The 26,933-nt window shown below is 43.5% G+C and overlaps 1 protein-coding gene across 11 annotated transcripts in view; it reads left to right on the top strand.

The window, feature by feature from the left end:
* LOC143940418 (E1A-binding protein p400-like) overlaps window positions 1-26,933 on the top strand; it is a 303,118-nt gene that overhangs the window by 214,193 nt on the left and 61,992 nt on the right. For all 11 annotated transcript variants that reach the window (XM_077461750.1, XM_077461754.1, XM_077461752.1 and 8 more), the window contains one exon: window positions 10,650-10,697. In XM_077461750.1, coding sequence (XP_077317876.1) covers window positions 10,650-10,697 — 48 coding nt within the window. The remainder of the gene's footprint in view (window positions 1-10,649; window positions 10,698-26,933) is intronic.

Raw genomic sequence — 26,933 nt, 5'->3', positions numbered from 1 at the left:
TTGCATATTAGTTTACCAGCTTTCTAGAGAAAATATCTCTTTTGAACATGTTTAGTATTTGACTTCAGTAATTCTAAGACCTCTTTCACACTGGGGAGGTGGGTGTGTCGCTTTACCATCAATTTCGCTGTGCTATTTGGCCGCTAGAGTGGCACTTTTACCCCCCCCCCCCCCACTAGCGGCCGAGAAAGAGTTAAAACCGTTGCAAAGCGCTGCTGCAGCATCGCTATGCCGGCGGTATAGCCGTACTGCCCCATTGATTTCAATGGGCAGGAGCAGTGTATACATCGCTCCTTCATGGCTCCAAAGATGCTGCTAGCATCCTGCCAGCTCACCGGTCCTCCGGGCTTTCACATTGGAGAGACAGCAGCGGCTATTTCAGGGCGATTTGCAGACGCTATTTTTAGCGTTATAGTACCTGCAAAGCATCCCAGTGTGAAAGGGGCCTTACAGATGGTATTGGAACATTGCGGATGCTGGAAACAATCCCTGGAATTCATAAAATGTGTCGTAGACATTAGAAATAGATGTACATTTTAGAAATCTGTCTCTCATCTGTGCTACAAATGGCAGAGTTGGGGATGGATTCATGTAAATGTTGGTGAGCTGTATATGAATCTGTTGCAGAATTGCCTCAGACAGAATTTTCTCTGGGACACAATTGTTACATGCATGGCAGAATTTACTCCAACATGGAAGATATCACTATTCTGACCATTAATATAGTAGTATTTCATAATGCATTTTTTTTCAATACATTTTTATTGGTATTTGAGTACAATACAAAGAATATGCAATATGAAGCTGAATTAATTTAGTCAGGTATAACAGTAGATAACTAGAAAAATAAACAGACAAAAGGACATAAGAAAGAAAGAAGGAAGGAAATAAGGCACACATTGCCGATATAACTACATTCAGTACCTTGTTTGGTAACAGAGTGATGGAGGGGGAGAGAGGGTGAGCCCAGAATTGATGATGGTTCTAACAGTGATGTAGCAGACATACTTTGTATATTTCAGAAGGATTTAGGTGGAGGTTTTATACCACAGATCCCATTTTTTGGTAAAAGTATAGCCCTTAAGGGTGTTTAAAGCTAGGAGATATTCTTAAGTCTAATTTTGTTGGACCAAAGATAACACTTCAGTGATATTTGGGGAAGAATCAGATGTCCATTTCTGAAGCACTGTCTGACGGGCCACCAACTTTATATGGGTGACCACAGTTCTGGAAGAAAGTGGGTATATTTCAATCCTAATATTGAGGCGTGATAGGCTAGGACATGGGGAGGGTGGGGGTGGCAGAATGCCTGTGATCGAGGCTTCTTAGCCTGTACCCAAGAAAAAAAAAGAGGTATTGTCCTAGTAATACACAACTCCCTTGCCTTTCAACTAAAAAGCTCCATCTTACACAAGAAAGGGCGTTACATCATTCTCACCTGTGACATCAACATGCAACCCTATACACTGGTTGCATTTTATGCACCAAACTCGCACCAACTTAGTTTTCTGTGTAAACTCTTTAAACGTATTTCCTCTATCAAGTATGGCTACTTGCTAATGTGCGGAGACTTTAATCTGACGGTAGATCCACTCATAGACACCACATCCCCTGTCTCAGGCCGCATCTCATTTCTACGTAACCTGCTACACACGGAAGAAGCCAGCATGTGTCAGAGAGAAACTATACGTACTTCTCTGTCAGACACCAAAGCTATTTACCTATTGACCTCTTTGTCACAGACAAATAGTTACCACAACAAGTGTCAACTTCAAAAATTCATGATATCATGTGTTTTCCGAACACGCTGCCATATCCATAACGATAGTCGAAAAGGGTGTTCCCCTCCTGTCTCCGTCTAGCGTGGCAATGTCAGTATTTTGCAGGATCCCACTATCTTGAAAATTATAAAAAATAAGCGAAAGGAATTCTTTCAGACGAATACTCACTCAGTAAACAATCCCTTTGTGGTAATGGAATGCCCATAAGGCGTTCATACGTGCCATTTTGATCCTACAAGGGATTAGAGCACAAAAATGCTATAATCTCAAATGTAACACCCTCACCTCAGAAATACATAGATTAGAAGCCTTAAACAAACATAACCCCACTCCAACTATCTCAAACTCCCTTTACAAGCTCAGGGATGACCTCTGAATCTTCCTAACACAGCACTACAACAATCTCCTAAAACATCTAAAAGCATGTACATATGCCAATGCAAACAAAGCTGTAAAATTCTTAGCCAACAGGGTTAAAACGGCAAAAGCCAAATCCAGAATAGCTCATATTCTCCATCTCTCCCTCAAACACAAGATTACCAACCCCCAGGAGATTGCTAACCAATATCCTGAATATTATGGAGCCCTGTACAATCTCCAATGCTTGTGTGACACAATCTGCCATTGCTGTTTTGGTGGATACAAGTGGTTAACAGCAGAAGAAGCATGCAAAGTTTAAGGAATGATGTCCCATTTGCATGGAGCTGCAATCTTTTTGTCTAAGAATGATAATGAGACGGTAACTTTGTTGTGTGTAATAGGGTGGCCGGGTATCTCAATTTATGTGGAATTTTGAGGTTTCTAAGTGCCTTGGTAATGGTCGCCAGATTGCGACGGCATTGACTCATGTGCTTGGATAGGTCAGGAAGCAGCTGTATGTTGACGTAGTGCTTCAGTGGGTTTTCAGCTTTCCTAAATGTAGCCATTAGGAGTTCTTTTACATAGTAAAAGTGTACCCTAAAAAAACTTCCCTGGGTGTCTCAGCTGGTAGAATGGAGGATTTTGGTACCCTATGGATTCTGTCAGGAAAGGCTGGCTGGGGACAGTGGTCCGTCGCCTGTCTGTGCGCGCCTGCGGGTGCCTGGGCGTGTCCGTGCGGGTGCGCGCGTTCGCGGTTGCGCTGGTGCGTGCGGGTGCGCGGTTCCATCCGTGCTCCTCCATTACCGACCCGGCCTGTTCCACGTTCCTGCCTCTGCCTGCTGCATCTATTCCTATACTGACTGTCTGGTTTGACCCGGCTTGCCCGACTCTTGTGTGTGCCTGCCCCTGAGCTATCTACCTGTTCCTGTTGGTCTCCTGCTGTCTACTGGTTCCTGTCCGCTGCCACTGAGGCCTGCTTGTCCAGCTACAGCTCCTGAAGTCAGCCTGATCCATCCTCTGGCTGTTGATCCTGCCAGGCACTCGTGCTACCTTTGACTCCCTTGCCTCCTGTCACCACCATCAGGGGCCGTGAGTCAGGAACGCAAGAGAGGTCTCCTGCATTCCGGGCTCACCACTAGGTACGTGACAGTATCAAGCAGCCATGTCCGAGCCCGAGCAGGGAGCCTCACCGTTGGATGAACTGTGTTTGCATTTGGCGGGTTTGACCCAGGCAGTTAAAGGTCTCCAAGAAAGCTATTCCCGTTTGGAGGAACGTGTTCAAGCCCTCTCTCCGCCTGCTACTACCCAGGGGTCACCATCTGCCTCTGCCAGCATGCCTGCTCCACCAGCAGTGGTGATGTTACCCCCTGAACCTCGAGTGCCCACGCCTGAGAGATTTTCTGGTGAACGCAGCAAATTCAGGGCCTTTTGCAACTCCTGCGAGCTATACTTCGCTCTTCAGCCACGGACATTTTCTTTGGAAGCCACCAAAGTGGGCTTCGTAATCTCCTTGCTGCAGAACGAACCCCAGATATGGGCACATCGCCTTCTTGAACAAAAGGCTGACAAACTTTCTAACCTGACCACCTTTTTTGATGCGATGGCCCAAATCTATGAGGACCCTCAGCTCTCAGCAATAGCTGAAGCCACTCTCCATGCATTACAGTAGGGCCGCAGGGCCGCAAAGGACTACGTTGCAGAGTTCAGGCGTTGGAGTGCAGACACCAATTGGAATGATGCTGCTCTCCGCTACCAGTTCCGGTTGGGTCTGTCTGATCCCCTTAAAGCTGAACTCGCCCGTGTAGGGGTTCCTCAGACTCTGGATGAATTTATCAATCTATCCATACAGATTGACGGGCGCCTACGTGAACGCAGGTCAGAGAGAGCCGCAGGTCCGTCACGTCCCACCTGGATGTTGCCAAGAGTGCTCAGTTACTCAAGTACTATGCCACCATCTCAGTCTACTCCTACTACAGATGTGCCGGAGCCTATGCAGCTGGGTTTGCTACGACCAACGCTCACACCTGAAGAACGTCAGCGTCGCCGCATGAATGATCTGTGCATGTATTGTGGGGAGCCTGGGTACTACCTGAGGTCCTGCCCTTCCAAGATCCGTAAGTGGCTTCCTCCTTCTGCTGATCAAGTCCTTGCAATCACCAGTGCTTCCCCTCATCTTGCTCTTTCCGTTTTGTTGCAGCTCCCCGGAAAGAACATCCAAGTTCCCGCTATCGTTGACTCGGGAGCATGCAGCTGCTTTTTGGACTCTGCTTTTGCAGCGAAACACCACATTCCATTACGTTCCAAGCCCCAAGGACTACTGATACATCTTGCCGATGGTTCTGCCATCCGGTCTGGTCCTGTCACCCAGGAAACCATCCCCATCTCTGCCAGCATATCCAATCTTCACCATGAACTTTTATGTCTTGACATCATCTCTTCACCCTTGTTTCCAGTTATCCTGGGAATGCCCTGGCTCCAGGCCCACAACCCCTGCATTGACTGGACTACCAGAGATGTAACCTTTCCCTCACCTTATTGCTTCCAACACTGTCTACCAGGGACTTCCAACCAGCCTACAGCTCTGATTTGCCTGGATACTGAAGCTCGCCAATTAGTTCCAGAGGCATACCACGACTTCATGGATGTCTTCAGCAAGAAAGGTGCAGAGACTCTCCCCCCTCACCGGGTCTATGACTGTCCTATTGAGCTCCTCCCTGGGGCCGAAGTACCTTTTGGAAGAATTTTTCCTTTAACTGAACTGGAACTGGCAGCACTTAAAGACTATATTGATGAAAATCTTAAGAAAGGATTCATCCGCTCTTCCACATCCGCTGCAGGAGCTGGCATTTTCTTTGTGGAAAAGAAGGACCATACCCTTCGGCCATGTGTCGATTACCGGGAACTAAACAAGGTGACCATTAAAAACCGCTATCCTCTCCCTTTGGTGCTGGAACTTTTCCAGAGACTGGGGGCAGCAGTCATTTTTACTAAATTAGACCTACGAGGGTCCTATAATCTGGTTCGCATAAGGGAGGGTGACGAATGGAAAACAGCTTTTCGCACCCGATTCGGACATTTCCAATACCTAGTTAGAGCGACTCCGACAGCATGGCCTTTATGCAAAACCTGAGAAATGTGAATTTGAACAACAAAGCATACAGTTTCTGGGACTAATAATTTCTGTTGAGGGCATTAAAATGGATCCTCAAAAAATTTCCGCTATCCTTGAGTGGCCTGCTCCTGTGGATAAGAAGGGGGTTCAGCAGTTTGTGGGCTTTTCGAACTTTTATCGGAAATTTATTAAAGGATTCTCAGCCATCATCTCGCCTATTACCCAGCTGACCAAGCAGGGAGTTCATTTTCATTGGACTCCCGAAGCCCAAACTGCTTTTGACACCCTCAAGAGACTTTTTACCTCCGCTTCTGTACTGAAACACCCTGACCCGGCTCTCCCGTTTGTTCTGGAGGTTGATGCATCCAAATTCGCCGTTGGGGCAGTACTCTCACAACGACAAGGTCCCAAGGCTCTTCTGTTCCCTGTTGGCTTCTTTTCACGCAAGCTTTCTGCTCCTGAAAAAAACTATGATGTGGGAGACAGAGAACTATTAGCAATAAAAGCGGCTTTGGTGGAGTGGCGGTACCTTCTGGAAGGAGCGGCTCACCCGATCCTGATCTATACGGATCACAAAAACCTGGAATACCTGAAATCTGCTAGAAGGTTGAAGCCGCGTCAAGCCAGGTGGGCGCTGTTCTTTTCCAGGTTTGCCTTTCATGTCACCTACAGACCGGGTTCAAAAACCGGTACCGGTACCAAACCGGTACCGGTACCAAACCGGACACATTGTCCCGCATGTTCAATGATCACAAAGTACCTACCTCTCCATATACTATTCTGTCGGCGGAAAACTTTCTCCTTCTTCAAGAAGATCTTTTAAGCTGGATTAAGCAAGCTTCCAGTGAAGACCCCACTCCTGCAGAAGAAAGGATTCTTGCGAAAGATGGTCTGTTCTGGCTTGAGGACAAAATCTTCAGGGCAACCATACTCGAGCTCTGCCATGACCACGATGTACTAGCCAAGTTGCAAAGGACTGCAAAAGATACATGGAGTCTTGTACCATCTGTACTCGCAACAAGGGTAATAAGGCCAGGGCTTGGGGCTTTTGCTTAAACCTTTACCTGCTCCAGAGAGACCCTGGAAATTAATCTCCATGGACTTTATTGTTAAACTCCCCCCTTCAGAAGGCCATACTGCAATCTTTGTGGTAGTGGATCGGCTGTCCAAGATGGCACACTTCATCCCCTTGAAAGGAACACCGTCGGCACTGGAAACTGCACAAGTTTTTATCAGGGAAGTCATCAGACTTCATGGCGTTCCAGCCAACATCATATCAGATAGGGGAGTACAGTTTACCTCTCGGTTCTGGAAAGCACTATGCAGTTCCCTTGGCATTGAGCTATATTTTTCCTCTGCATACCATCCTCAGACAAATGGGCAGACAGAGAGAACTAACCAGACTCTCGAGCAGTATCTTCGCTGTTTTTCCTCCTTTTCTCAGGACGACTGGTTCGCTCTGTTGCTATTGGCCGAGTTTGCATATAATAATTCCACCCATTCTACCATCAAGCAGACCCCGTTTTTTGCCAATTATGGTTACCACCCATCATTTCTACCTAACTCTGTTCCTGAATGTTCTGTGCCAGCCATTCTCAAGACTGGATTTTTTCAGTACCAACAATAAACTGTTGCAGGAAACCATGACCAGAGCACAAGCACTAAACAAAGAGACTTTTGATAAAAACAGACGGGGGGAACTGATTCTGAAACCTGGAGACCAGGTTTGGCTGTCTACAGTTAATCTTCGACTCGCTTGCCCTTCAAAGAAATTGGGCCCTAAGTTTCTGGGTCCTTTCGCAGTTAAGAGGATAATCAATGCGGTGGCCTATGAACTGGAACTGCCAGAATCACTTCGGGTGCACCCTGCTTTTCATGTTTCTCTCCTGAAACCCGCCATCTCTAATCCTTTCCCAGGGCGAGCCACAAATCCCCCTGCTCCTATCATGGTCAATGGCGAAGAGGAGTTCGAAGTGGAGGCAATAATGGATTGCAGGAAGAGAAATAACTGTGTCCAATTTCTTATTAAATGGAAGGGGTATGGTTCAGAGGAAAACTCATGGGAGCCTGAAAGCAACATACATGCCAAGCATCTGATACAAGCCTTCAAGAGATCCCATCCTGAGAAAATGGCCCGGTTGGGCATCCGGAGGCTGCCCCTTGGGAGGGGGCAATGTCAGGAAAGGCTGGCTGGGGACAGTGGTCCGTCGCCTGTCTGTGCGCGCGTGCTGGTGCCTGGGCGTGTCCGTGCGGGTGCGCGCATTCGCGTGCGCCCGCGCGCGGTTACCGGCGCTAGGCGGGCTATTTAAACCCAGTTCTCCCTTCAGATCTTGCTGCTTGATCTACAGCGTTCCTGAGACTATTGCCTGAATCTGATCTGTTTGTGTATTGACCCGGCCTGACCTGTGACCTTCCCTGCCTTCTACCTGCCTCTGACCTCCGGCTTGTCTACGACTCTGCACCTGTCTCATCCTCTGGTCCATCCGTGCTCATCCCTCACCGACCCGGCCTGTTCCACGTTACTGCCTCTGCCTGCTGCATCTATTCCTATACTGACTGTCTGGTTTGACCCGGCTTGCCCGACTCTTCTGTGTGCCTGCCCCTGAGCTATCTACCTGTTCCTGTTGGTCTCCTGCTGTCTACTAGTTCCTGTCCGCTGCCACTGAGGCCTGCTTGTCCAGCTACAGCTCCTGAAGTCAGCCTGATCCATATTCCGGCTGTTGATCCTGCCAGGCACTCGTGCTACCTTTGACTCCCGTGCCTCCTGTCACCACCATCAGGGGCCATGAGTCGGGGACGCAAGAGAGGTCTCCTTCTGCATTCCGGGCTCACCACTAGGTACGTGACAGATTCTATTGATCGTGAGGTCTTGCTCTGATAGTGTGGGGGCCATTGTGGAGAAAAGAGTTAGGGCAAATTGTTACAGTTGCTGAGGAGGTACAGATTCTGGTATCCCCATCATTTTTATGTGTTTTCTCCTGGATTTGTCCTCCAGGTCAGCAATTTTATTCTTGACCCAGGTGATTTCCTCTGTGTGGGCATTGTGAGCATCCACTAAAGAGTTACATGATACAGAGTACTATCCCATTGTGTTCTCCACATGGTCTACTCTGTCCCCCAGTGCCTGTACTTCTTTTTTTGGCATTGATTCGCATTTGACACTAGATCAGAGACCAAAGAAGAGAAGAGACAGCATCATATCTTTTAACATGGTGTCTGATACAGGCTGGCCCATAGTGGGAAAGGCAGCAATGGGGTCATCTCTGGGTGGCCCTGTACCTTCCCTGGATACATGTGGCCCACTGACATCTATGCCTGTGTCTTCTTGGTGCCTGGCTGGGGAGTCCCTGTGGGGCTTAGATTTAGCTGGGCTTTAGGCGGATGGACTGGAGCTCCCTCAGAGTGACCAGCTGTTAGATACCCGAGCTGGGTTACCTTTTTGCTGGGATCTGTGGTCCGTAGCCTGTGCTGAGGCCTTGTAGGCAGGCTGCATGGCACAGGCACTGCCACCATTTTGTTGTGGATCTTTTACAATAGAGGGGAAGAAACCCAGTATCTTCCGCGGCTGTTGCTGATCCTTGCACTTGGACATTGTGGCCATGTTCCGGAACCTGGGAAGGCTAGTTTGGGTGGCTGGTGCTCAATGGATGGCTCCTTGGGCATCGATTCTCCTGGTGGTCAAGCAGAGCTCCTGGATTATGCGGTCATGTCGGAGCTCAGTTGCCACGCCCCCTTCATAATAAATTTGATGCAGCCATAGCACCCAAATGTAATGATTGTGCATATAAAGACTAATTGAATTTGTGAGATTTGTTTTGTTGAAATAGTAAGAAAGCTGTCACACAGCTTTCATGAATTTAATGCAGGACTTTGTAATATGGCCAAAAGTGTAAATGCATTATTGAATCTCCTCCGTATATATGTTTGGGAGTTGCGGTGCAAAACTTCAGAAGGTGTCAGATTTCAGAGTTTGGGTATTCCCTTTCCTGCTATATATAGTTCTGGTGCCAGAATCCTTCTTCAGTAGTAGAAGTGGAAATATAAAGTCTTTTTATTATGGCACTTAGGCGGGAGGATTAAAATTCACACGTGCTGTGAGCAGCTAGTCAATGCAGGATTGTCTACATTGCAAACTAGGTAGAAGCCTACGGCATGGTAGATGGACAGGGACAGCTACCACTTTCAGTCTCTTGCAGAAAGCCAGTAAGATTGTGTAGTCGTACAGACTTATGCACGGAACTTTCACTTAAAGTGACACTAAACTGACTTTATTATAAAATAAGTTTAATGTGTCTAATTATAAGTAGACTGCACCTTCTATCTCTCTCTTTTAATTTCTTAAATGCAAGCTTTTTTCTGCTGCTCTTGGACTTCCTGTTCTAGGGTGACTACATTCGTACTCTGTGCCCCTCTAGTGTATGAGTATATTGTATGAGAAAGTAGCCATCCTTTTCTGCTCACCCCTCAGATCTACTACACGTATTTATGCAGGCAACACATTCAGTTCTATTGGTTTTGTGGTATGCATAGAGTAGAACATGTGGCCATAAATAATGGCACTGCTCACTCTACACTAGTAGTAGTGAAGTGCATCAGTGGAGGATAGGTAGCATGCACAGGACCAAAAAGGAGGCTAATAAACAACAACAAGTGACTTTAAAACAAAAAAAAGCAGAGTCATAGTATATTTTAGAACTAGAGAATTTAGTGTCACTTTAACAAGGAAGGATGCACGTGTAGTCAGTAGTCAGAATCCTTCAATAAGGACAGGATTTTTTCAATGTTTTAGGTAGCATTATATATCCTTTAGTAATAAAATAATTTGCAAGAATGTTGGTTCCCCCCCCCAATGTACTCGCTACCTATCAACCGCATATGCCGATGCCGTCCCCCTCCATCCAACTTGCTCTATCGACACTTGGCACCACCCCATTTGCCATGACCCGAATTCCTCCTTCCCCTCTAAAACCACTGCCACTTTTTCCAGACCACCATCCATGCCTTACCCCCACCTTCCTGTTTTCAGCACCACCCCAAATATTCCCATTCATACTTTCACTAATGCTCCTTTGTGAGAAAATTCAAAGGAGCAGGATAGAACATTTTCTCAAACACACAAATTTCTAACTTTGAATATGGTTTTCATTTGGGAAAAATCATACACATTTGTAATAAACTGTTTAGTACACCTGGGATTCCACTTCATACTGAAGATGGGGCAAAATTTTAATGGCAAGAAATAATGTCCTGACAAACTGATTTTGTACAAATGTTCACACACAATTCTGTGTATGGCCCAGTTTAGTTGGCTTTAAGATTGTTCTATAACTAGCCAAACCCATTATAGAATGGGCACAATTTTGCTAGTAATATTATTTGTCTTTTATTTTATATAGATCATGTTTGAAGCTAACCCTAAGAAGAAAACAAAGAGTATATACAAGGTTTGTTCTTTTCACTTTTTATATCAAGGACATTTTTCTGTTATTTTTATGAACAGTTCTAAAAACTGCAAAAGAAAGTTTATCACATTTATTTCAGGCATTCTTACAATACTGCTAGAGGTTGCATCAAAACATAAAATTTCAACTTGATTACATTTTCTTATAAAAAAAAACTCTGCCTAACCTACATTATTAAGTAGTAATAAAATTGCAATCATCTTCCAATTTCCGGTTTCCTTACAGTTGTCAAGGATTAAATTATAAACGTGACTAGATGTTAAATAAATGTAATTTGTAGAAAAAATAATATCTCCTGGTATTGAGGAAAATATATTATGTTCTAATTTATCTGTATTAAAAATATATAATGAATGAAAAATGTGTTGGTGCTTTTGTAAAGTTTTTGCACTTGCTTATAAGCTATATTATAAAAACAACTGCTGTTGGACAGGCTTTTGTTTGTGGCAGACTAGGTCTCACAGAGAAGCTTCTGTGTTTTGATGTATGTCTTTATTGACCAGTTTAAATGTGTTAATTGCATGTAATCTTTATTAGACAAGTAGGTTATGTTGCTACCATCAGGTGAATGGACACTGGCAAACAAAGTTGTAAGGACAGCCCTAGCATAATCTGACTTCAAGTAGGTCACAGTTTTTGTTAGTGTAATTAGGTGTTCAGGCATCTTATTATTAAGTGTGCAGTATTGGTAAAGGCAGAAAGCAGGCAATATTTAAAGGTTACTTAGGTAGCCTTTCCTTCTTTTTGAATGACCCAGAATTATTCATGCATGATTTTTGCACGCAAAGGAACCCGTTGAGAACTTTTTGATCCAGAATGGGGTGGATGCCTCCATCTGCCTCGTGGACAGTGAATAGGTTTGAGTAGAAATCCTGGAAACTTTACTCTTCTGCAAGGGCAACTAGGCCCTCTTGAAGGAGGTACGTTTTCAGTCTTTAGGATCTTGTCCCAGAGGTTTAGGCTCTTTACCTGGAGGTGTTTAAAGATCTCTGTTGCAGGTAGGGGATACCAGATGTGGATATTTTTGCATCCAGGTTCAACAGCAAGCTGGATAGGTTTGTCATCAGTACCAGGGACCCTTAGGCCTTTGCAGTGGGTGCCCTGGTGACTCCATAGAATTAGTTCAGTTCAGTCAGCTCCCTTCTCTTGTTAAAGTTTCTTCCTCACCCACTTTTCTGGATCAAGAGTCAGGGCATTCTAATAATCCATAACAATCAAATAAATTGTGTTGCGCTGTCAATATATGCAAACAAACATATATTGAAATAATCAAAATCATGTAGTGCTCATATACTGATGAGAATAAAGTGCTGTAAGTGCAAAAAAAAGAAAATTCATCCATTTATACATATAAAGCTGTAATGGAAAAGCACCTAGGAGGTGCTCCCACCTATGTCTACTCCAAAAGGCCCAGCTGGGCCCACCGTTACCTTGTATGAATATCCACACGGGATGTTCAAGGAGAACAATATAGCTTCCACTCAGCCGTATCGAGGAAATATTCCAGGGAGGACCCCCAGAGGCAAGATAAACAACATCAACTGATTCCCCCTGACAGAAAGTCAGAACCTATCCCCTAAGATGAGCAAGCAAAAATATTTCATAGTAGTAGGTGAGGTTGAAAAAAGACACAAGTCCAACCTATATGTGTGATTTCATGTCAGTATTACATTGAATAACCGTGTATGTTGTGGTCGTTCAGTTGCTTATCTAATAGTTTTTTTAAACTACCGATGCTTCCCGCTGAAACCACCTCCTGTAGAAGGGAATCCCACATCCTTGTCACTCTTACAGTAAAGAACCCTCTACGCAGTTTAAGGTTAAACCTCTTTTCTTCTAATTTTAATTAGCCATGTGTCTAATTAAACTCTGTCCCGCTGAAAAGTTTTATCCCTATTGGTAGGGGCCCCAGTACAGCATTTGTAAATTGAAATCATATCCCCTCTCAAGTGTCTCTTCTACAGAGAGAATAAGTTCAGTGCTCGCAATCTTTCTTCATATCTAATATCCTCCAGTCCCTTTATTAGTTTTGTTGCCCTTCTCTGTACTTGCTCCATTTCCAGCACATCCTTCCTGAGGACTGGTGCCCAGAACTGGACAGCATACTCCATGTGCGGCCAGACCTGAGTCTTGTAGAGTGAGAGAATTACCGCTTTATCTCTTGAGTTAATCCCCTTTCTAATGCATGCCAATATTCTGTTTGCTTTGTTAGCAGCAGCTTGGTATTGCATGCCAATTATCTACTAGGACCCCCAGGTCCTTTTCCATCCTTGATTCCCCCAGTGGTTCTCCCCCCCAGTGAGTAGATTGCATTCATATTTTTGCCACCCAAATGCATTTTTTTACATTTTTCCTCATTTGCCATGTAGTTGCCCAACTCATTAATTTGTTCAGATCTTCTTACAAGGTTTCCAAATCCTGCAGAGAAGTTATTGCCCTGCTTAGCTTAGTATCGTCCGCAAATACAGAGATTGAGCTGTTCATCCCCTCCTGCAGGTCGTTTATGAATAAATTAAATAGGATTGGTCCAAGGACAGAACCCTGGGAGACCCCGCTTTCCACCCCTGACCATTCCGAGTACTCCCCATTTATTATTATCCTCTGAACTCTCCCTTGTAGCCAGTTTTCAATCCATGTACTCACCCTATGGTCCATACCAACTGACCTTACTTTGTACAGTAAACGTTTTAGGGGAACTGTGTCAAATGCTTTTGCAAAACCCAGATACACCACTCCTACTGTCCTTCCTTCATCTAGATGGCAGCTCACCTCCTCATAGAAGGGTAATAGATTGGTGTATAAATAAAAGAAAGGCTATGGGACTTTAAATGATATTTATGACCAAAGAGTCAAGGGTGCCTCCATCCCTAATTCTGATAAGAAATTAAATAAGTGGTTAGGACTTTGAATGAAGCATGCACTTTAAAAATAATTATTATTAACAAGTTTATTACATATATTAATGAATAATAAAAACAAGCCGCACAGTACTGTGAGTCCAAAAATTTATTTCATATATATACATATAAACTCAATATATATATGTACACACACATAAATGCAAGGCACAATAACACATGATAGTTCAATGTAAGTAGCTTAAAAAACAGATAATGACATAATAAAAGGTAAATATCTAGTCTGGCATTGGATATTCACATTGTTCCTCAAGGGAATAACGGTTTTCACAAAGCTTGATTTGAGAGGGGCATACAATCTTGTGAGGATTAAGGAGCACGACGAGTGGAAAACTGCCTTTAATACCAGAACAGGCCATTATGAGTACCTCATAATGCCTTTTGGCCTTTGTAACGTCCCAACAGTTTTCCAGGAGTTCATTAACGATGACCTCCTAGATTTGTTGCAGTTATGTCTATTGTAAATTGGAGAAGTGCAAGTTCCATCGTGAACAGGTTAAATTCCTGGGCTATGTCATTTCCACTGCTGATTTTTCGATGGAACCAGAGAAACTTTCAGAAGTCCTACAGTGGCCCCGACCCGTGGGTTTACGTCCTCTGCAGCGTTTCCTGGGCTTTGCCAACTATTATCGAAAGTTTACTCGTAACATCTGAACTCTGGTCAAGCCCCTGACTGATGTGACCAGAATGGACGGTAACCCACAGAGTTGGTCTCCGGAGTCCGTTGAGGCCTTTGAGAGTCTCAAGGCTGCCTTTATTTCTGCTCCTGGGTTGGCACATCCTGATCCTATGTTACCTTTTATCCTTGAGGTTGATGGTTCTGAGACTGGAGTTGGCGCCCTTCTGTCTCAACGTCCTACCTCTGAGAGCACTTTGCATCCGTGTGGCTACTTTTCAAACAAATTGTCACCTGCAGAGTGCAATTACGACATTGCTGACAGAGAGCTGTTGGCGATCATTTTAGCCCTGAAAGAATGGAGACATCTCCTTGAAGGTACCACTGTTGCGGTTCTCATTCTTACTGACCATAAGAATCTCCTTATTAAAACCTTTGGTCTGCAACCGCTTTACCACCTTGGTGCCATATCCTCACCCTGTACAGGTTGAGAAACCATGAGGAGTATGAAGTACAGTCCATTGTTGACTCCTTTTGGTTCCATGGGTGCAATACAGTACCTGGTGCATTGAAAGGGGTACGGTCCGGAGGAACACTTTAGGGTCTTATCCTCAGACGTACATGCCCGTCCTCCTCCGTGATTTCCATAGGAGTTTTCCCCTCAAGCCTGGTGCTCCTCCGAGGGGGAGGTGTCATTGAGGAGAGGGTACTGTCAGGGCTGGGCTCAGCCCTTCCTTCTCTAAGCTGGCTACTCAGCTCTTGGCTAATTGCCAGGTGGGTCCAGGGCATCTCTCCAATGGGTTGTAGGAGGCCAACTAGAAGGTGTCTTTCTCTGAACACACACAGAACAAGAGCTACGAAGGCGGCTGCATCAGCGCGTAGACTGGGCCACCAGAATTGTTGGAAAATGGCCCAAAAGAGTTGATTCTTCCCAGGGTGGCCAGCAGCCAGAATGGTAAGTCTGGAGCACAACAGTACAGAGACTCTCTGGGACAAAGCAGCGGTCATAAGGTTTCTCAGGCGGAACATGGACCCGAGCAGCAAGAATTTTGTCACCCAAAGGAGAAGTGAGACTGGTGCGAACCGCAGCCAGAATACAATCAGGAGGAATCACAGAAACCGGAACCGGCTCCATCTTGGAAGTGGAGGAAAATTGTCGTGACAAAGTGTCAGCCCTTATATTCTCAGTACCGGGTAATGTAATTAAAACTAGACAAGAAAAGAGCCCATCGCGCCCTTCTGGGAGAGAGACGTTTAGTCTCAGACAAGAATGTGAGATTCTTATGGTCAGTAAGAATGAGAAGCGGCACAGTGGTACCTTCGAGGAGATGTCTCTTTTCTTTCAGGACTAAAATGTTAGCGTAGGGGTGCAACAGATTAAAAAACTCACGGATCGTATCATTCCTCGGATCAGAGTCAAGGATCGGAGCATTTTTCGGATCAGTAAAAAAAAAAAAAAAAAGACAAATCTTGTTACACCCACCGGAGTTTTAGATTTCACAGTTATTTTCAACACAAAACGGAGCTTATATGCTTAAATACAGTATTTGTAAATCCGACGGACTGTTTAGATGTTAAATTTTAAAAGCAGCAGCAAACCTGCTGACCTTACATGGTTGCTAATGTAACAGAACACCTCTGATTTTCACATCAGGTTTGCTGCTGCTTTTAAAATTTAACATCTAAACAGTCCGTTGGATTTACAAACACTGTATTTAAGCATATAAGCTCCGTTGTGTGTTGAAAATAACTGTGAAATCTAAAACTCCGGTGGGTGTAACATGATGTCCACTTGCCCCCTTCTCACTATCATTACTGTGCAGGAGTGTGGGGTGTAGCAAGATGGCGGAGACGAAACGTTACTTCCTGACAAGACAGTGGCCGCTGGGTGTACCAAGATGGCCGCCGCTCCGGAGCTAGGCTGAAGCCATGGCCTTTCCTAAGCCACGCGATCAGCGGAGTGCTCTGCGGGTCGTGTGGTGTGCCGATCCGAACAGGGTGACCCGTTCGGATCAGGGATCGATGACGATCCGTTGCACCCCTAATTGCTAATAGCTCTCTGTCACCAATCTCGTAATTGCACTTCGCAGGTGACAGTTTCTTGGAAAAGTAGCCACAAGAATGCATAGTGCTCCCAGAGTTAGGACGTTAAGACAGAAGGGCACCAACTGCAGTCTCAGAAGTGTCAACCTCAAGGATAAAAGGTAACGTAGGATCAGAATATGCCAACACAGGAGCAGAAACAAAGGCAGCCTTGAGACTCTCAAAGGCCTTAATGGACTCCGGAGACCAACTCTGTGGGTTACTGTCCTTTCTGGTCATATCAGTCAGGGGCTTGACCAGAGACGAGAACTTACTAATAAACTTCCGATAATAGTTGGCAAAGTCAAGAAATCGCTGCAGAGGACGTAAACCCATCGGTCGGGACCATTGTAGGACTGCTGAAAGTTTCTATGGGTCCATCGAAAAACCAGCAGTGGAAATGACATAACCCAGGAATTTAATCTGTTCACGATGGAATTCACACTTCTCCAATTTACAATACAGGCATAACCCACTTTTAAGTACACATTGGGGTTTATTTACTAAAGCTGGAAAGTGTAAAATCAAGCTCACTTCTGCATAGAAACCAATGAGCTTCCAGGTTTTATTACCAAAACTTAATTGAACAAGCTGGGGTTAGATGCTCGTTGGTTTCTATGCAGAAATGAGCCTGATTTTGCACTTTCCAGCTTTAGTAAATAAACCCCATTGTGTACTTAAAAGTGGGGTATGCCTGTATTGTTCTCTCTTAGTTTCTAAAGCACACAACAGATATCTGTGTTGTGGCTCTCCAGGGACTTGGAAAATAATATGATATCGTCGAGATATACCACCACACATAACTGGAACAAATCTCGGAGGACATCGTTAATAAATTCCTGGAAAACTGCTGGGGCTTTACAAAAGCCAAAAGGCGTTACAAGGTACTCATAATGGCCTGTTCTGGTATTAAACGCAGTTTTCCACTCCACACACTCCTTAATCCTCACAAGATTATATGCCCCTCTCAAATCAAGCTTTGTGAAAACCATTGCTACCTTGAGGTGGTCAAATAACTAATCAACAGAATTGGATAGGCATTCTTAATCGTGAAATGATTGAGACCTCTATAATCAATACAATGTCTCTGTTCACCTTTCCTTTTCTCCACAAAGAAAAAAACAGCACCCGCAGGAGGCGAGGATTTGCGGATGAAACCTTGAGAAAGTACATCTGCAACATGCTCCTTCATGGCCTTATCCTCCAAGACAGACAAAGGATAAACCCTGCCATGAGGGGAAATGGCACCAGCTTGAAGGTCAATTGCGCAATCATACGATCGGTGTGGAGGCAAACTACCAGCTTGACCTTTGTTAAAGACTTTGCTAAAATCGCGGTACTCTTCCGGCAGGGAGGAGAGTGAAGAGGTGCGCATTGTGGTGACCAGAATAGAACCTCAGCATTTAGCCAATCAAAAGAGGGGTTGTGCCTCTGTAACCAAGGATAACCAATAACCAGGGGAAACTTAGGTGAGGAAATAACTTGGAATTGGATTATCTCATGGTGAAGAGCCCCATATGGCCATGGGAAATGGAACAGTCAATGGGCAGGCCGTAGAGGTCTCCCATCAAGAGCCTCAATGGCTAGTGGAGTGTCACGCAGCTGCAGCAGAATCGAGAGCTTTGAGACAAGGGCAGCATCAATGAACAGGCCTGCAGCCCCACAGTTGATTAGTGCCTGTATCTCGATGGACAACTCAGCCCAAGAAAGGATAACTGAAACCACGGGCTTATACTTCAGGATAACTGGGGACAAAACAATGCCACCTAAGGTCTGTCCGTGACAGGACATCAAGGTTCGGGAATTCCCTGGATGGGTAGGACTAGACTTCAAAAAGGGATCTGCCTGGCCACAATAGGCACAATCTCTCCCTCCTCCTAAGGCTTGTCTCATCCGCAGACAGACACATGAAGCCTAAGTGCATGGGTTCATCTTCACTGACCGACTCAGTACCAGAAGGCATGGGAGGTGAGGGAGGCAAGGGTGGGACTGCAAAGCTTGGAGACAAATGTACAGGAGGCTTCCGCAAGCGCTTCTTAAAAAAGTCTTTCCCTGGGTCTGGAGTCAATGAGGATGGCAAACTTGATAAAGTTCTCAGTGGGTATATCTCGTGTTGGTATTGCATCCTTAATGGTATCCAAGACACCATGAGAAAAAGCAGCCACAAGAGCCTCATTGTTCCACGCAACCTCTGCTGCCAGAGTATGGAATTCAATGGTGTTATCGGCAACAGTTCTCATACTCTGATGGACATGAGGCACTTTGACAGCAGAAGCAGAGCGTGTGGGAATGTCAAATATCCTTTTAAAAGAAGCCACAAACTCAGAGTAACTCAAGACAACAGGTTTTTACGTCTCCCATAGAGGGTTTGCGAAGGCCAAGGCTCTCTCAGAAAGCAAAGATATCACAAAACCTACTTTGCTTCTATCCATGGTAAACACCTGGGTCAGCATCTCAAAGTATATCTCAACCTGGTTGAGAAACCCTCTGCATTGGACTGGATCGCCCCCAAATCGCTGGGGAAGCTGAGGTTAACCAGACATACCTCTTATAGTGATAATACACGAGGCGGGTGCCTCCACAGAGACTGGAGCAGCAGCAAGGACAGCCTGCAATACAGGTGGTACTGTAGCAGCCACAGTGGGAGATTCCAGGTGAGCCGTGTAACTCAGGAGCATTTGTAACACCATGGTAAACTGATACATGCGAAGATTCTGCTCATCCAATTTGGAAAAAATATTGCCAACAAGTGGATTAACGACATCTTCTAAATTTATGGTCTTCGCCTACTGTCAGAAACCATGAATCAGACAGATAGAAGTACAGTTAAATCACACTTGTTTAATAATAATAAAAATAAGTAAACAGAGTAAACGTAGTCAAAACATAGCCAGAGTTCAGGAACTGGAACTGATAGTCAGACGATCCAAAACATCAGGAAGCAGCGTAGTAGAGCAGCAAGCAGGATCTGGAGCCAGAAGGAATGTCAGCCAAGCAAGTCTTTAACAGGAACTAAGGACTTAAGGGTTCCCTAAGGACCCTCAGGTGAGAGCCACCTGGTCCCGGGGACTTTTTAATATTACATTTTTAAAGTCTATTTCTAATTCTGTCCTCTGTTAGCCATGAGGGTGCTTTCTGTGATGTGTCATGAGGATAAACACTGCAGTTTTGGTCACTGAAGCCCCCAGATTGCCTTGTGAAGACAGATATTAACGCAATGTCAGGGTCGGTCCTGATTCCCCAAGGTGAAGGACAGAACACAGGACACTGCAGAACCTCCTCATAGGTCAACTGTAAATCTAGGGCCCGACGAGGGCAAACAAAGAGAACCTGTTATTATGTCCGAGAAGGTCCCTGTATCCTGTAAGTCATTCCTAAAATAACATAACAGGGATAGGATGAAGATCTGCATAACAGACAAGTTGTAGGAGTCTGACGGGAAAACAGAACTCTGATTAAGATGCAGTTCACGTTTCAGAGGATTAGAATTCATTATCTTGAGGAGCTTGTATTGTTCTTCGCTGAGACCAACGATTTTGCCTGGACCGCTGAGGTCTGCTAGTTGGAGTCTTAGTGGTATCGCTCATGGGTAAAGTTAACGCCAACTAATTGGGGAGAGGCACCGGAGGCATCTCTAAGGAACAGAAGAAGGTTGGAAGATCTGAGGGATGTCGTAGAGTGTATGATCAAAGAGAAGGATGGGTCCCCTGTGCCATGCCCATTGGAGGAAGTCTTCCCTTAGAGCATAATCGTGCAGGCAGCACAATACTGCCAAAGCAACCAAATAATTTTTTAAGGGAAAGAAGAGGAATGTCATGCAACGGTCAAAAAGTCAAAAGTCAATCACCTGACCTGAATCCGATTGAGCTGCATTTCACTTGCTGAAGACAAAACTAAAGGCAAAATGCCCCAAGAACAGACAGGAACTGAAGACAGTTGCAGTAGAGCCTTGGCAGAGCATCACCAGGGATGAAACCCAGCGTCTGGTGATGTCGATGTGTTCCAGACTTCAGACTGTAATTGTGAAAAAGAGTGGCTGACAACACAGCAACTATTAAACCCTGCGCCACTAAAATTAGTAATACAAAATATATGAAAAATTAAACAATCAAATGATCAATGAATCAAAATATGTGCTAAATGAAACACTAATAGCTGCTCCCTAGAAAAACAAGAAAAAACCTGTAGTGCTATAAATATACTCATAAAAGGGGCGCTAGACCAAATATCAAACAATAAAAAATGTGAGACTAGTGATCATACAATATCTAAAATGGTACATAACATATCACAAAAAACTGCAATATACCAAAAAAAAAGTTGCAAACAAAATAAAGTGAACAACAATATTAGGTGAAGTCCCAATTAGGTGCTAACACCCAACAAAGGAAATACAGATAAATAAATAAGTATAAATCCAAAAGTCCAAAGCAGTGGTTTTTTTTTTTTGGTTTTTTTTCAGTGAAAACCTTCTTCTGAATCCATAAACAGAACAACTGCTGGGATCTTCTATAACGTGATAAAACAATGTCCCTTCACCAAGAATTTATGGACATAAAAAAGACACCCCACTTGTGAAGAAAATAGATGTCTTCTTACCAGATGCTGTTGACTACTTTAATTAAAAAGATAGTCAAATAGGCTTATGCAGGGTAAAATCCCTGCTCACATGGAATCAGGTGGACCTCCTATGGACAGAAGCTTCTCCTCATAGACTCAGATGGGTCATAAAAAAAGCCAAACAAAAATCCATAGCGTAATACCGTTTAATAAAACATAAATTATAAAACATAAGGCCAAATGGCTGCTTACATAAGTTGGTGCCCAACCTGGCACTGGGGCTGCTTGCTTAAAACAAAAAGTTTTCGTAATGGATACGTAGTTCCTCGTGGTATAAGGCGTGCGTTCCACCGAAGGGCAGCCGATGACCAAGGACGACCGGAACTAAACGTACACGAACGTGACTGGATACCGCCTCGACGTACGTTTAGTTTGACACGTCATCAGGAAGCGTACCCAGTCACAAAAATTAACGTTCTTTATAGTGTCTTGATCGATCCAACAGACCAATCGAGAAACACTTAATTTAATGCGCAGCCTCAGTCCCACTTAAGGCTAACAGCAATAATCATTCAAATAAAAACGAAAATCACAAATAAACATTTGTAACATATCATCCCGAACAAAAGAAGGGATGAATTAGAATAAAAGAACATTAGAAAAGGTGAAATTTAAAAAAAGGGGGCACTACTACTAATCCAATCGGTTTCATCATTGAAAAAACAGAGGGGATAAATTGCTTGTGATTTACAAACCAACCACTAGATGTCAGTCTGTAATATAGAGATAAATACCCCTTCATCAATAAAAATAAAAATAAAAATAAAAAGAGGGATAATTTTTATCTGATTACTGATTAAAGGTTTCTTCAAAAAACCATATGCGAAATTATTAAATATATCACTGCCATTATCCAAAAAGGAAAACTGGCAATCTCTCTGGTTAACAGATGTGGGGAAAAAACCCAACCAAAACCCCCATCACAGACCAGAGAAAACGCCAAATAAATTCCAAAGTGGAAAAAATGGCAGAAAAATGGCTGAGTCATGAAATACGGGAAACTTTTTAGTCATTAGACAAAAAACAATTCAGATCAAGTTCTATGTTCATTCCTAGAGGTTGCATAGTATTTAAATTGTATATCCACTTCGTTTCGTTCTTTGATATCTCCCTTTTCATATGGGTTCCTCTCCAATGTTTAGAGATCTTATCGATCCCATAAAATTTACAGAGTGCAGGGTCACTATCGTGATGTGTTTTGAAATGTCTTGACACGCTATGGTTGGGAAATCCTTTCTTAATATTTGTAAGATGTTCATTAATCCGAATTCTTAGCTGTCTGGTAGTTCGACCTACATACTGCATGGAGCAGGGGCATTCCAGCACATAGGTAACATGGTCTGAATTACATGTGATTAATGGTTTAATTTTATACTGTAGCTTGGTGACTTGGGATTGAAACTGAGTAATCTTCCTTGATGAACCGGGTCCTCTAGTAGTCTTACAAGCTTTGCATCTCATGCAATAGTGGAAGCCGGATCCATCAAGGAAGGTTACAAGTTTTTGTTGGGGGGTCGGGGACATTACGGGCTAGTTGGTTTCTCAAACTCGGTGCCCTTCTATAAATAAATTTGGGATTCCGCGGGATAATGGAAGCCAAATCATTATCTTGTTGCAAAATGGGCCAATATTTTTTAAAGATAGTTTCTACTTGTTTATACTGCCTGTTGAACCCTGTCACAAAGGCTATAGCTCCTTGATGTTCTGGTTTAGCCTTTGATACCAATAAAGTTTGTCTGTCCATCTGTGACACCTGTGTTACGACTTTCTCTAAAGTTTTTTGTGAGTAGCCCTTTTCCAAGAACCTACTAGTTAAAACCTTAGCTGGACCTCACTATTATGAAAAAGCATAACAAGTTTGTTACTAAAACCTACTTTAAGGTTACAGACAGAAATGGGTATGTGCCCACACATAGTTGCCATCATCCACAGTGGATAGGAGCTGTTCCAAAAGGACAATATATGCGATTAAAACGTAACTGCGAGGAAGAGTCTGAATTCCAGTCACAAGCTAAGGTTTTAACTAGTAGGTTCTTGGAAAAGGGCTACTCACAAAAAACTTTAGAGAAAGTCGTAACACAGGTGTCACAGATGGACAGACAAACTTTATTGGTATCAAAGGCTAAACCAGAACATCAAGGAGCTATAGCCTTTGTGACAGGGTTCAACAGGCAGTATAAACAAGTAGAAACTATCTTTAAAAAATATTGGCCCATTTTGCAACAAGATAATGATTTGGCTTCCATTATCCCGCGGAATCCCACATTTATTTATAGAAGGGCACCGAGTTTGAGAAACCAACTAGCCCGTAATGTCCCCGACCCCCCAAAAAAACTTGTAACCTTCCTTGATGGATCCGGCTTCCACTATTGCATGAGATGCAAAGCTTGTAAGACTACTAGAGGACCCGGTTCATCAAGGAAGATTACTCAGTTTCAATCCCAAGTCACCAAGCTAGAGTATAAAATTAAACCATTAATCACATGTAATTCAGACCATGTTACCTATGTGCTGGAATGCCCCTGCTCCATGCAGTATGTAGGTCGAACTACCAGACAGCTAAGAATTCGGATTAATGAACATCTTACAAATATTAAGAAAGGATTTCCCAACCATAGCGTGTCAAGACATTTCAAAACACATCACGATAGTGACCCTGCACTCTGTAAATTTTATGGGATCGATAAGATCTCTAAACATTGGAGAGGAACCCATATGAAAAGGGAGATATCAAAGAACGAAACGAAGTGGATATACAATTTAAATACTATGCAACCTCTAGGAATGAACATAGAACTTGATCTGAATTGTTTTTTGTCTAATGACTAAAAAGTTTCCCGTATTTCATGACTCAGCCATTTTTCTGCCATTTTTTCCACTTTGGAATTTATTTGGCGTTTTCTCTGGTCTGTGATGGGGGTTTTGGTTGGGTTTTTTCCCCACATCTGTTAACCAGAGAGATTGCCAGTTTTCCTTTTTGGATAATGGCAGTGATATATTTAATAATTTCACATATGGTTTTTTGAAGAAACCTTTAATCAGTAATCAGATAAAAATTATCCCTCTTTTTATTTTTATTTTTATTTTTATTTTTATTGATGAAGGGGTATTTATCTCTATATTACAGACTGACATCTAGTGGTTGGTTTGTAAATCACAAGCAATTTATCCCCTCTGTTTTTTCAATGATGAAACCGATTGGATTAGTAGTAGTGCCCCCTTTTTTTAAATTTCACCTTTTCTAATGTTCTTTTATTCTAATTCATCCCTTCTTTTGTTCGGGATGATATGTTACAAATGTTTATTTGTGATTTTCGTTTTTATTTGAATGATTATTGCTGTTAGCCTTAAGTGGGACTGAGGCTGCGCATTAAATTAAGTGTTTCTCGATTGGTCTGTTGGATCGATCAAGACACTATAAAGAACGTTAATTTTTGTGACTGGGTACGCTTCCTGATGACGTGTCAAACGAAACGTACGTCGAGGCGGTATCCAGTCACGTTCGTGTACGTTTAGTTCCGGTCGTCCTTGGTCATCGGCTGCCCTTCGGTGGAACGCACGCCTTATACCACGAGGAACTACGTATCCATTACGAAAACTTTTTGTTTTAAGCAAGCAGCCCCAGTGCCAGGTTGGGCACCAACTTATGTAAGCAGCCATTTGGCCTTATGTTTTATAATTTATGTTTTATTAAACGGTATTACGCTATGGATTTTTGTTTGGCTTTTTTTATGACCCATCTGAGTCTATGAGGAGAAGCTTCTGTCCATAGGAGGTCCACCTGATTCCATGTGAGCAGGGATTTTACCCTGCATAAGCCTATTTGACTATCTTTTTAATTAAAGTAGTCAACAGCATCTGGTAAGAAGACATCTATTTTCTTCACAAGTGGGGTGTCTTTTTTATGTCCATAAATTCTTGGTGAAGGGACATTGTTTTATCACGTTATAGAAGATCCCAGCAGTTGTTCTGTTTATGGATTCAGAAGAAGGTTTTCACTGAAAAAAAAAAAAAAAAAAAAACACTGCTTTGGACTTTTGGATTTATACTTATTTATTTATCTGTATTTCCTTTGTTGGGTGTTAGCACCTAATTGGGACTTCACCTAATATTGTTGTTCACTTTATTTTGTTTGCAACTTTTTTTTGGTATATTGCAGTTTTTTGTGATATGTTATGTACCATTTTAGATATTGTATGATCACTAGTCTCACATTTTTTATTGTTTGATATTTGGTCTAGCGCCCCTTTTATGAGTATATTCAGACTGTAATTGACTGCAAAGGATTTGCAACCTAGTATTAAAAAGTGAAAGTTTGATGGATGATTGTTAATCCGTCCCATTACTTTTGGTCCCTTAAAAAGTGGGAGGCACATATACAAACTGTTGTAATTCCTACACTGTTCTCCTGGTTTGGATGTAAATACCCTCACATTAAAGCTGAAAGTCTGCAATTAAAGCACATCCTGTTCGTTTAATTTCAAATCCGTTGTGGTGGTGAATAAAACCAAAAACATTAGAATTGTGTCGATGTCGATGTCCCGATATTTATGGACCTGACTGTATGCCTGTTTGAGTATATTCACAGTGTAACAATTTTTTTGATTCTTATGTTTTAGTGAGTGCAGTGAACAGTGAGTGCTGCTGTTTATTAATCAGTCATCACTGATTTTAGATTATGACACTCAGCCAAAATATTTTCTTTTTTTAGTTCTAATAATCCCCATTGCACTGAACTAGCCCCGGAGGTTGTGGTACTCCTGGCAGATTCTCTGTGGGGTGTTTCAGACCATCCAGATCTTCTATCCCAGGGGCCGCTTCATCATCCTCCTTCTTAGTCGCCGGCTCTAATAGCAAGGATATTAAAGCCCTAGTCCTGAGGGACTTCATGGGTGGGACCTCATCCAGATTTATCGGTTCTTCAGAAACCTGCCTTTGAGCCTATCGGGGATATTCCCCTGCCTCTCCTCTCTCATTAGGTTACCTTTCCCATGGCTGTCGCTTCTGCAAGACATGTCTTGGAGTTAGCGGCTCTATCCTGGGAGGAACCCTTCCAGGTGGCGCAAAGGTAAAAGGTTGTCTTTTGATTACGGCCTAGCTTTATTAGGCTTTATTGTTTTATTGTCACTCTGATGAACCGATAAACAACACTTCGAGGATTACAGTTCTGCCAGCTCTTCTTACAACTCTTGTGGCCTAAGCCCTCTTTTCTTCCCAAGGTGGCCACGTCCTTCCACCTTAACCAGGATAATGTGCTTTCTTCCCTATGTCCTGCTCTGTAGGATTCCAGGGAGATTTCTATCTACTGTCTAGATGTAGCACTGTAACTTAAGGCTGGGCTGTGTCCCAGTTACAGCTTCCTTTAGTATATCAGATTCTGTTTGTCCTTCTGAGAGTTCCCTTGGGGACATCCTGCTTCTAATTCCACCACTGCCAGGTGGATTAAACAAGTCAGCTCTCGAGTCTACAGTGTGATGTATAAAGTTCCTCCCTTTCCTGTTAAGGCACTCTTTATCAACTCTGTCAGTGCTTCATTGGCTTTTTCCGCTTCAGACGTCTGTTTCCCAGATTGTTTGGACCATCCTTGGATGCCTTCACCCAGAAAGAGATAAAAGCATGCTTTTACCCCTAACAAAAAAGGTGAAGGTGACAGATCAGAAACCAGTATAGGCTTCCACATTCAAGAAGAGTTCCCTTTGTAAGTAACCAGTTTCGGGCTCTAAGCAGAAGCCCACACCCCAGTTTCATAAGAAGAACTGGACCCCCAAGTCCTCTTGTTCTAAAGACAAATCCTCCTTACAGTGAAGGTGTTCCCCCGCTTGTCCAGTGGGGGGAGGGGTGTCTATGGACCTTTGCGGCTGCCTGGACTCTTGTGGATCTGAAGAGAGTCTTCAGATCCACAAAAAAAGACAGATTTTCTTTCTGGTCCTGGGAAAGCTGTTTTCCCAAAGGGTCATCATACTGGTTCCAGCAAAGGAGAGG

This window comes from Lithobates pipiens, unplaced genomic scaffold (genome assembly GCF_037356315.1).
Source record: "Lithobates pipiens isolate NorthernLeopardFrog02 unplaced genomic scaffold, aLitPip1_a1.2 Scaffold_3, whole genome shotgun sequence".
NCBI lineage: Eukaryota > Metazoa > Chordata > Amphibia > Anura > Ranidae > Lithobates > Lithobates pipiens.
Note: the sequence above shows the minus strand (reverse complement) of the source record. Positions and strands in the feature narration are given on the sequence as shown.